Source organism: Stegastes partitus, unplaced genomic scaffold, assembly GCF_000690725.1.
Source record: "Stegastes partitus isolate 25-593 unplaced genomic scaffold, Stegastes_partitus-1.0.2 Scaffold1006, whole genome shotgun sequence".
Taxonomy (NCBI): Eukaryota; Metazoa; Chordata; class Actinopteri; family Pomacentridae; genus Stegastes; species Stegastes partitus.
The window spans coordinates 103,444-113,456 of NW_007578737.1; the positions used below are offsets into that span (position 1 = coordinate 103,444).

Consider the following 10,013-nt stretch of genomic DNA (forward strand, 5'->3'; position numbering starts at 1 on the left):
GATTTGCAGCGAGACTTGGCGAGATCAGCCACATCCTAATTAATTGACGTGCTAAATCTGAATCGTGACAATCATGTGATGTCTGCGGATATAATTGCCACGTGATGTCAAGTAACGCAGTTATAGCGGAGACATCTTGCATTACATCAATTATTGCTGCTTTCCTTAGCAACTGATGTAAACAGACTTAAAAGCAAAGTAAAGGAGTTATCTAAACACTAGTCATGAGTGTGTGTTTTTGTGCGTACCTCATTCCATACAGGATTCAACTCGTTGTCAATCGATTTAGTTTTCTTCTTCTCATCTGGAAGGGAAACAGTTTTAGTGAATACAGGAGGTTTCTCTCTTTTTTCTTCTTCTTTTTTTTTTTCTAAACAATAAAAATGCTCGATGTTGTGTTTTCACTGTGCGGTAGATTCTGATTTTAAAAGGGAGATGGCAAAAGTAGTCATTCCTGTAACTGATGATGACACCGGGACAAAACAAACAGCTGAGATCAACGAGGGCACGCTGCCAGGATTAACTAATCATATCCAGGAGGAAATACTGTTTTGTGAAATACTTAAGCGTCTGATGTAATTTTAATGCAGTAGCTGAGGGCTGATTTCTCTACGATTTCTAACTTGCCTTTGCCCTTTATCATGGAGTGCTTTTTCTTTCTTTTTTTTCACCTCAGCCCATTTATACTCAGTTTATCCTGCAGATGTACAGTTCCTGCCCAGCTGTGTTTGCATCTGGAAAAGCTGACAAAACCTTCTGGACCATACTAAAACTTAAAAATCTTAACTTTTTCAGTTTTAAATTCACAATTGGGAATTATTGCACAATCAGCTATAACAAGAGCTTAAAAAAAATACTTAGGTGACAATAGACTCATTTGGTTTCAATTACATACCTCACATAGAGCTATAAGAACTACTATGAGTTTACAAGTTAGTTTTACCCATCACCACATGGAGACTTACCTTTAAAAATCACAGAGGCAATTGGATCAGGACTTCCAACTCTCTTCTTAGGCAGCCCTCTAGCCGACTCCACTACAACCCGCAACATGGCAGCAAATAGGATAAAAAAGAAAAAAAAAAGAGAGATGGAATTAATAAAGAAAAGTCTGCAGGAGATTGTCTGGCATCCTCACCGCCCCATCACTGGAGCACACAGGGCAGGACTGGCCCAGGAAGCCCAGGACCCGTTAGGAGGGGACGGGGGGAAGCCGGGGCGTGTCACGGGTGTGTAATTATTGGTAAGCTGAAGCTGGTGAGCTGCTGCTGCCATCTGTGAGTGTCAGAGGAGACGGCAGAGAACAGCTGGAGGAGAGGAGGACTCAGAGACAGAGGTTCTCCGGAGAGGTTTCTGTGTGATCATAGAGGTACATCTTCATTATAGATCATCAAATGCTATTCTGGTTAGTTCCAAAATGTCTTTTCTAATTGCTAATTGTAGAAAAAGTCCAGAACTCCGTCTCTGCACGTTGGCTCAAATGTTTTGCTGTGGCTCCATCTAGTGGCGGAACCAGGTAACACATCCTCAAAACTGTAGAGGACACATTAGGCCCCATTTCAGCAAATTAATGAAAGCCTCACATGTCCCCCAACAATGCGAATTTACCATTTTCAGCTCAAAATCGCTTCAAAAATGAATAATTTCTCCCATAAATAGATAACTCCTGTGCTTATCCCTGTCCTAAACCTACAGTTTCAGTGTCTGTAACTGCTGCTGATTCTGTCTGCATGTGATTGACAGTGTGGAGCAAAGCAGCACCCGGCTATGGAGTCACAGGAGTGCCATAATGAAAAATAAATCTGTTAAAAAATAAGAAAACAAGTGTGTAAATTTAAAGAGGAATAAATAAAAGAATTTTAAAAAATATGGAAACGTAGAGGTAAATTTAGTCTTTGCTTTTCCCTTTGTTTTTCCATTTTGTATTTGCTTTTTTCCTTTTTGTCTTTTCCTTTTGACATTGTTTTTTCTTTTTGTCATTGCTTTCTTCCTTTTGTCAGTGTTTGTTTGTTTTGTCCTTGCTCTTTCCATTGTGCCTTTGTTTTTACTTGATGGACTGAGCTGTCAATCAAATGGCTATGGGCGGGACTTTCTGTCCAGAGTCAATACCTGATCACATGATTCCTGCTTGGTGCTAACAAAGGGAAAAAACAAAGGGAAAAGTGAAAAGCAAAGACAAAATGTACCTTTATATTTCCATATTTTTTCATTTTTTATCGATTCTTTCATTTATTCCTCTTTGTATTTACACATTTATTTCCGTATTTTTTAAACTTATTTTTTATTATGGCACTCCTGTGATTCCATATATGCCAGCTTGTGAATAAATGTGTGAGACCAAGACTTTCTATTGCTTCTGACTTCTCTCTAACTGATCATTTTATACAAAAATATTGCAGAATTAACAGCAGAGCAGGTGTTGTAAAGAAACTAGGGGATGGCCTTTTCTCATACTTTGTAGGTGTCAGTCTGTGACAACTTAAAGAAAATGACAAGACCACAAAAAGGCGAACCCAAATGCACGACTCCAAAAACTCAAAATGTTCTCAAACTGATTTATTTACAAAAGTATCAACAGAAATATCATTCAACAATAAAAAAAAAATCTAAACTCAAAGCGTCACTCTAACGAGGAGAATAAAGAACCAAAAAATCACTCGATTGAGGAAATACAAACTAAAAATCACTCAATGAGGAAAATTTAACAATCTTTCTAAACAAAGTAACAACTCAAACACTTGATTAGGAAAGAGGCTGAATACAAAGTAGCAAACAAAATACAAAACCTGAAGGTAGTTTCCACAAAGGACATGAACGGGGAAATCATGGACATGAAGAGGGCTAGAACGTGAAGCTTGACTCAATGACAAGACGAACTGGCACAGGACAAAGGGAGACGCAGACTATATATACACACACAAGGTAATGAGGAACAGGTGGAGACAATCAGGGCTGGGTAGACAATCAGACACAGGAAACACCGGGGAGAGGGCAAGAATCCTGAAACACAAGGGCAAAGAGGTTTCAAAATAAAAGCCACGAGACAACACAAATACAAGACAAAAAACTAAATAAGACCTAACACCTGGTATGAGACATGACAGAAAAAAGCTGAACCCTTTGGGTCCACTCCTCCCTTTTGAGAGGTGAAAGGTCACTGCTGTGGCCTTTACAATCACCAGATCTCAACACAATAGAATACCCAAAACTCTCACCTGTCTGTACATGGACAGAAAACATTAAAACAGGCCCACCTAAATAATGACTGTAATGTATCCTACAATGTTCAGTCGGACACATCTGTCAAATGTTTACTAATGACATCGCTGCACTGACAGATATGGGTATAAAACACACTAACCATGTGACATTGGACACCGACAGTATAACAGGAAGCCAGAAATAATATAACAGTGTGAAAAAAAAAAGTCTTGCTTAAACTGTTATTAATAATTTGGGGTGCCATATTTTAAAGTACATCTCCCAACTATTCACAAATATTCTCTTTGAGTCACAGTTTTGATTTCTACTGCATGTAGTCATTTTAACATGCCATAGCAGGGAAACTAAAGGTGTCATTAATAGCAAAATGTATAAAATAATACATGACTACTTTGGGTTTGTGTTTTCTGTTATTAGACATTTCCTCTTGTATCAGGTGTGGTTATGTGACCCGGTTGCTGTCAGTGTAACTATACATGTAAAATTAGGTGCAGGGAATTGCCCGGCAGGCCGGCCTCCACTGGGACTTGGGTACCTTCATTAAACCTAGCAGGAGGACACCCTGGATAGCTCATGCTCATTGAAGTGGTAAGCAAAACTGCTGTGGGTTGCCTGGTAATAATTAAACAACATTAGTCAGTATGACACTCTTTGTGATTTTAGAATATAGTTGCTGTGGACACCTTACTGTCAAGGATGTTAGAGCAGCTGAGCTATATTTGATCTTGATAAAAGTAACCAATCTTAACCCCCCCAGGTCTGAACTAACTATGCTTCTTTAAATGATTAACCCGCTGAGGGCTCGTCTGTGGTTCTGTTACCCCCAGTAGACCTGACGCTATTTTGGAAACTCTTCGCTCTCCACAGTCCCCTCCTTCAATGATGTGTTGACTTTCCTTTTTCAGCTTATTGATCTGTGGATGTGGACATTCCTTCCCTGTGTGAAGACAAGAAGCTTTGTTTGAGGTTTGCACGACAAGACGAGAAGGGACGGAGACAAAAGGCTCTGTACGATGAGGCTCAGGGCACGGTGAGGATTTCAGACTGGCCTCAACTCTGTGGTGGCTGCGTCTGTCTTTGTCACTGGGATATTAACTCGAGGAACATAAAATACAGACGGAAGAATCTGGAGGAATTTAATGATTGAGGTTATCAGGATGGATACCTCAAGGAACAACAAAAATCTGTGGATGCTTTATGAGACAGAGGTGCCACACAGCAGGTTCTGGTGAGTTTTGTTAAATTTTTTCTTTCATATTTGTTCTTGATAAATGTAAGTGATTACTATAAACTGTATGTAACTGTTGATACTGCATAAGCCTTTTTTTTTATTATCTAGCACAAACTATGCATGCATTTTCATTTAGTATCACCTCTGACATCTTCTTATTTAAATTCAAAGGTTTCTCCCAACTCTTGAAGTTTCCTATTACCTGTCCATCCATCCACCCAGAACATGAAGCAACTTATTGAAAGTCAGAATAAGTTGTACATTAGCAACAAACGTTCCTCTGACTTCTTAAATCCACATATTTCTTTCCGTTTAAACACTTGTCCCCTCCTCCATCCACAAGCTCTTTCAGGTGCAACAGCCTGTTTAAACTCCTTTGTCAGCAAATTACGACGACTTTACTACCTAATGATTTTATGGTTCCATTGGTTGATTGTGAGAAATGTTCATGATGTAAACGACCACTCATGCGTGCCCTGATGGAAAAGAGCTCACAAAGCTGAGACATGTGACTTATTGTTTCTGTCCGTAGTCTCCCTGAGCAACAGGCCCACACAGGAGCTGCTAGTGGCGAGGAACACTTTTAAAGCATGTCCCCCAAATTTAACTTACATTACTTATTCCTATCACTTAAGGGGAAAAAATTAGATTAAAGCTTTGTTTTAGAATAGAATGGGGGAAATTTACACGCCACAGCAGCATCCAAAAATATAGAAAGTACAAGAAAATAATAATTAAGTAATATGCATCCTGGTGTCAGCACACAGCAGGTCCAAGGCCCCACCGTCTCTGGTTGGGCAGTCCACAGACTGGCTGAATGTGAGGAGAGTGGTAGAGAATGATGTATGAGATGACTATCAGAGATTGAGGGTATGATGCTGGCAGCTGGGACACTGAACTATGGAGTTTAGGCTGAGTTCTGGCTGGATGAGCAGTGTGTTGTCCCACTGCTGCCACATGGGAGCGCTGCTTTCATTCTGCAGTCAGCCTGGCCTGTCAGCAGAGTTTAGAGACTGGATAACCCTAATTAACGGTCAAAACTCACTAAACTCTAAGAGGTGATTGCCAAGACGGGAAGCTGTCTCTGATTAATCTTTGGCTTCAATCTTACCTCGACGCTTTACTCAAAGCCTCAGCAGTTCTCCAGTGCTTAAGGAATAACAATGTTTTGCCAGCTGTGTACCTACACACCCAGTCCACCTGTGTTCCTGGCTCACTGGCTGCAGTCATAAACCCAAGACTTTCTCAGAAACTTTAAAGACTAAATGCAGGTGTTGTCCTTAATTATACCTCCTATAATAGTCACTCAGATTATGCTCAGAGTGGCGCCTTCCCCTACAGGATGATACCAGTGGACTCCTGACCACTAGAGATCTTCTGTACTGTTTCTTCTGCTTCTCCACAAATTAACATTTCTGTGCTGGTCCCTGCAGTGATCCAGCCTGTGGTGTCAGTCCTGCAGAGAAGCTGAGTCCAGAGCACCTGCAGCTCCTCAGAAATGCATTCACCTGTTCAGAAGCTGAACTACAGGTGCGGGAAAACAGGCCCAAGGGAAAGACAAGAGGTGGAGGTGAAGAGCGGGGAATGAAGTTTGAAGAGTTTCGGGAGGTTCTGAGATCTGTGATGGGTCCAAATACTGAGGACTCGTGGGTCGAGAGATTCTTCAATGAGGTAAAGAAAAAGAAAAAAGAAAAAAGAAAAGAAAGAGAATTGTCTTTGAAAAAAAAACAGCCCATAAATTACATTGCAGCCCATGGCGATACCGAGTCAATAATACAGCATCCCTGCAGTTCAATGCTGCACAGACTCACAGCGCCATCAAAAAAAGATGAAGTAGTGCTACTGTGACTTTTTCACCTTCTCTATATCCAGGTAGATATCAGCTGCACCGGGCAGATTAAGTGGCAGCAGCTGTGTTCCTACTTGCTTCTGGAGTACACTGAGAGACAGCGAGCCTCAATTCCCACAGCTGCTCTGCTGGACGCCCAGCCTCAGATCAGACACTGTTCCCACAACAAGGTACCTCTGCTCAAATCAGAGGGAATGGTGCATCTAGTTTGAACATTTATACTGAATTACCAACAGGAAAATTAAAGATCATGTCATCATGAGTAGAGACCATGAATACATCCACCCAGTCGGCAAAGAGATGTGAGAACATCCTTGTTTGAGAAGGATAGTTGAAAATGTTGCTTAATCTCAAGAATTTCTTCTCCTTGTATGAGATTATTGATTTTGTATGAGGTACTTCTCAAGTAAATGTAATGAAACAAATACAAAAATCTGAACTCTGCATCTAAACGGTTTTGTTTTCTGACTTAGAGAAACAGTTGAAAATGGTATTTCTATTGTTAAGGTAGGAAAAGTAAAATTTAGACAAATGTACACAGAAAGTGTTAACCACAGAGTTTATCCACAATGATCAAATAGTGAGTAGTACAGAGACATTCCTTTAACCAGAGACTATAAAAGGCCACCTTATTCTAATGACAGGATGTTGGTATTGTAGGTGCTGGCAGGTCAGTTAGGGCTGCAGCCATCTGAATCTCAACAAATCCACCACTCATTATCTAAGAAATAGTTTCAGAAAGCATGGTATGAAATGCCCAAGACATGTCTATCAATGTGTCCCCCAAAATTCATGAAGTCCTCCAGGAAGAATTTTCCTTAAGCCAGCACAGCACCATTATAATTTTTAAAGTTAGCGTTCACTTGGTTGTTTTATGACTTGTGCTCTTTTGTACAGATTCTATGTATTGGAACAACAAATACTTATTTCTCTCTGCTAAAAACGCTCAAAAGAATGGACAGGCTATGTTTATATTTTTCCTCAGTATAATTCCTGTGCTAAACTTACCAAATCTTGACCTTCGCTAACCCCTAATTTAGATGAAGTCAACCTAATTCAAATCAAAGATACATTTGTTTTACAAAATTGAATCCAATGGCTACATTTAGAGTGAAAATGGTCACTCATAGTGACAAATAACTCTATTTACATGTTTTTTTAATGTTATGACCCTTGCTTACTGTGTTGTTAAGTACAAAATATTTTTTAGCAAAAGTAGAAGCTCAAGGACTCATTAAAGTCCATCAAATTCTACAATACAGGGTTTATATAATCATATGTAGGTAAGTGTGAAAGAACACATTTAGCTGTTGTCACAAATTAAAATTAATACAGCTTCTAATAATGTAATGGATGAAGGATGACGCCCAGAGGTTCTGCAATATCTGTCAGGATTAACAAATGTTCTTAATTTTTTCCATCTGCCAGCACTTAGTTCAGTTTTTTTTTTCAGCTAATATTTATTCCTCTCAGTAACTTTTTTATTATTATTAATTATACTTGTGTTGTACTTATTGCTCTGCAGCGAGAGCCCACAATTCGGGTGGTTGCCGTCTCCCATCCTCCTCCACGCCGCTATATTAGTGTCAGTAAGGGGGGTCAGATCACCGTCTGGAACAGCAGCCTACACATCCTCAAAACCTCAGGGGTGAGTGACACCATGTTGCTGTTTCCACATCCACGTGGAACTACAACACACTCACACTTTCCTTTTTAATCCAGCTTGCCGGAGACCCAACGGAGGAAGTGGCCAACACGAGGAGATTCAGAGGCTGGACCACGGATGCTGTGTACATGAGCAACATCCAGAAGGTTGCCATAGCAACTGACTGCAGGGACTTGCACTTTGTCAGTATCTCTTCGACCACTGTATTAAAGGATGTCCATCTATTTGGTACACTAGATTTCTATCACACTGATGAAAATATATTACTGTAAATTCAAATATATATATTCTTATTTTGAAAATTCTCTTTTTCACAATTGCTCAAAGGGTTCCGTAGTGTCCTGACGGCTCTTTGTTACTGGCATGACGCACAGGTAGGACTCAATGCACTTGACATGGGATTGTTTCTATAAGAAAGCCAGAAATGTAGCACTTTAATTAAGGTTGCTTTTACTGTGAAGTGTCCGGAGCAGCCTCCTCTGTTGCTGCTGGGGGATGAAAAAGGAGGAGTACACCTCATATGGTTCCTGAATCCATATAAAGGTCTTTTCAAGAACTCATCCAAGAAAGATGGCGGTCCACAGAGGATTTACTTCCCAGTAGGTTTTACTTTTGGAACACAGTTATGGGTCATTGGAGGGAATGCAGGATATCTTGTGAGCCGTTGTAGAAGAATCCTTATTGTTGATTACAAACAACACTTGAACTTTATATTTTCACCCAACAGGACCTTGGTGAACATAGCAGCATGGTCTCCTACCGTTACATCCCCAAAGTACACAAGGAACCAATCAACAGACTGATGTTTGAACCCAGTACCAACGTCATCATGTCATCATCAGAGAGCGACTCCACATCTGTGGTCTTTATGAACGTGTCACTGAAGAAGGAGCCTTATGTTTGGAAATTTAAGCAGGTCACAGGAATCACAAGATCAGTTTGATTTGATATGTAAGATGCTGACTCAAAGGTTAATTTGTTTTCACTTTAGTAAATATTACAAACTACAAATTATAGCATACTCTTTGGGTACCTAGAGTTTTATAACGGTGGGTGCAACTGTTCTAAAGACTCCATCTTTCAAAAGCAAACATACCCACTGCTGCTTTGAATAAGATTTAAAGGCTTTTAGTTGATTGTGGTTTAAAATCACCACACTATATATTGCATCTGTTGTTTAATGAACTTGTCAAATAATAGCTACAATATATAGTCTTATAGCTATTATTTAATTAACTTATTAAGTAATACGATATGAGAAACGTATTTGGAGACATTTGTAAAATGTCAAACTAAAGTAACAGATTCTGTTGTCGCTGTTCACCTTTAAACCGAGGTCAGGTGGACACCTGTAGGTCACAGTACTGTGGTCGAGGTGACACTGACCCAACAGGTTTGAGAGCAAATTCTATTTTCCAGCAATTGTAGAAAAATTATTTATACAGCATTGAATGTCCTTGCATGGCGATAACATAACATAGCTCACTGGTTTTATCTGGAAGAACAAATATGACATGTGAGTCAAGTTGCTCATTTGTAGAGTTCACTCCACAGCCTGCCTGCCTGCAGTGGCAGCCGGCGGCGCTGCCTGCGTAGAAAGGAGTAAAACAAAACATTATTAAAGTGGGTGGTGATGTTTCCTGTTATTCACAATGGCTTTTTAAAAAAAAAAAAAAAAAGCCCACTAAGTTTATACACCAATTAACTGTCTGGACATTTTACCATTGTGGCCACACTTAGAAATTCCCCAAAGTAATGAGACCGGTTAAACTGATGTGTGTTATTAAACGTTATTTTTCAAAAGGCAGACCCATTAAACACATTTTCCGCTACACAATTTACCATCTTCTGTATTTTGTCTTGTTTCAGGGAGCTACATGTTTTGACTACAATGAATCTCTGCAGCTGATGGTCACAGGAGGTTGTGATCGAACAGTCAGACTGTGGACACGATATGTGACCACAAGTCCTGTAGCGACACTGCTGGGCCACCACACCACTGTGTTGGATGTTGCAATATACCAGCCTGTCGGGCAGATCTTCAG

The 10,013-nt window shown here is 40.0% G+C and overlaps 2 protein-coding genes across 2 annotated transcripts in view; one reads left to right on the top strand and one right to left on the bottom strand.

The window, feature by feature from the left end:
- Nucleotides 1–1,164, bottom strand: part of LOC103367012 (myoferlin-like) — a 32,787-nt gene extending 31,623 nt beyond the window's left edge. Inside the window, exons 1-2 of the mRNA XM_008294893.1 lie at nucleotides 966–1,164; nucleotides 249–304 (exon numbers count right to left, since the gene is read on the bottom strand). Of these exons, the coding sequence (XP_008293115.1) occupies nucleotides 249–304; nucleotides 966–1,053 (144 nt within the window). The 5' untranslated portion in view covers nucleotides 1,054–1,164. The remainder of the gene's footprint in view (nucleotides 1–248; nucleotides 305–965) is intronic.
- Nucleotides 1,165–4,379: 3,215 nt separating this feature from the next.
- Nucleotides 4,380–10,013, top strand: part of LOC103367015 (WD repeat-containing protein 49) — an 18,914-nt gene continuing 13,280 nt past the window's right edge. The window contains exons 1-9 of the mRNA XM_008294896.1: nucleotides 4,380–4,450; nucleotides 5,887–6,124; nucleotides 6,326–6,472; nucleotides 7,828–7,950; nucleotides 8,025–8,196; nucleotides 8,296–8,342; nucleotides 8,412–8,567; nucleotides 8,696–8,884; nucleotides 9,838–10,013. The exon at nucleotides 9,838–10,013 is cut by the window's right edge and continues 11 nt beyond it. Coding sequence (XP_008293118.1) covers nucleotides 4,380–4,450; nucleotides 5,887–6,124; nucleotides 6,326–6,472; nucleotides 7,828–7,950; nucleotides 8,025–8,196; nucleotides 8,296–8,342; nucleotides 8,412–8,567; nucleotides 8,696–8,884; nucleotides 9,838–10,013 — 1,319 coding nt within the window. The remainder of the gene's footprint in view (nucleotides 4,451–5,886; nucleotides 6,125–6,325; nucleotides 6,473–7,827; nucleotides 7,951–8,024; nucleotides 8,197–8,295; nucleotides 8,343–8,411; nucleotides 8,568–8,695; nucleotides 8,885–9,837) is intronic.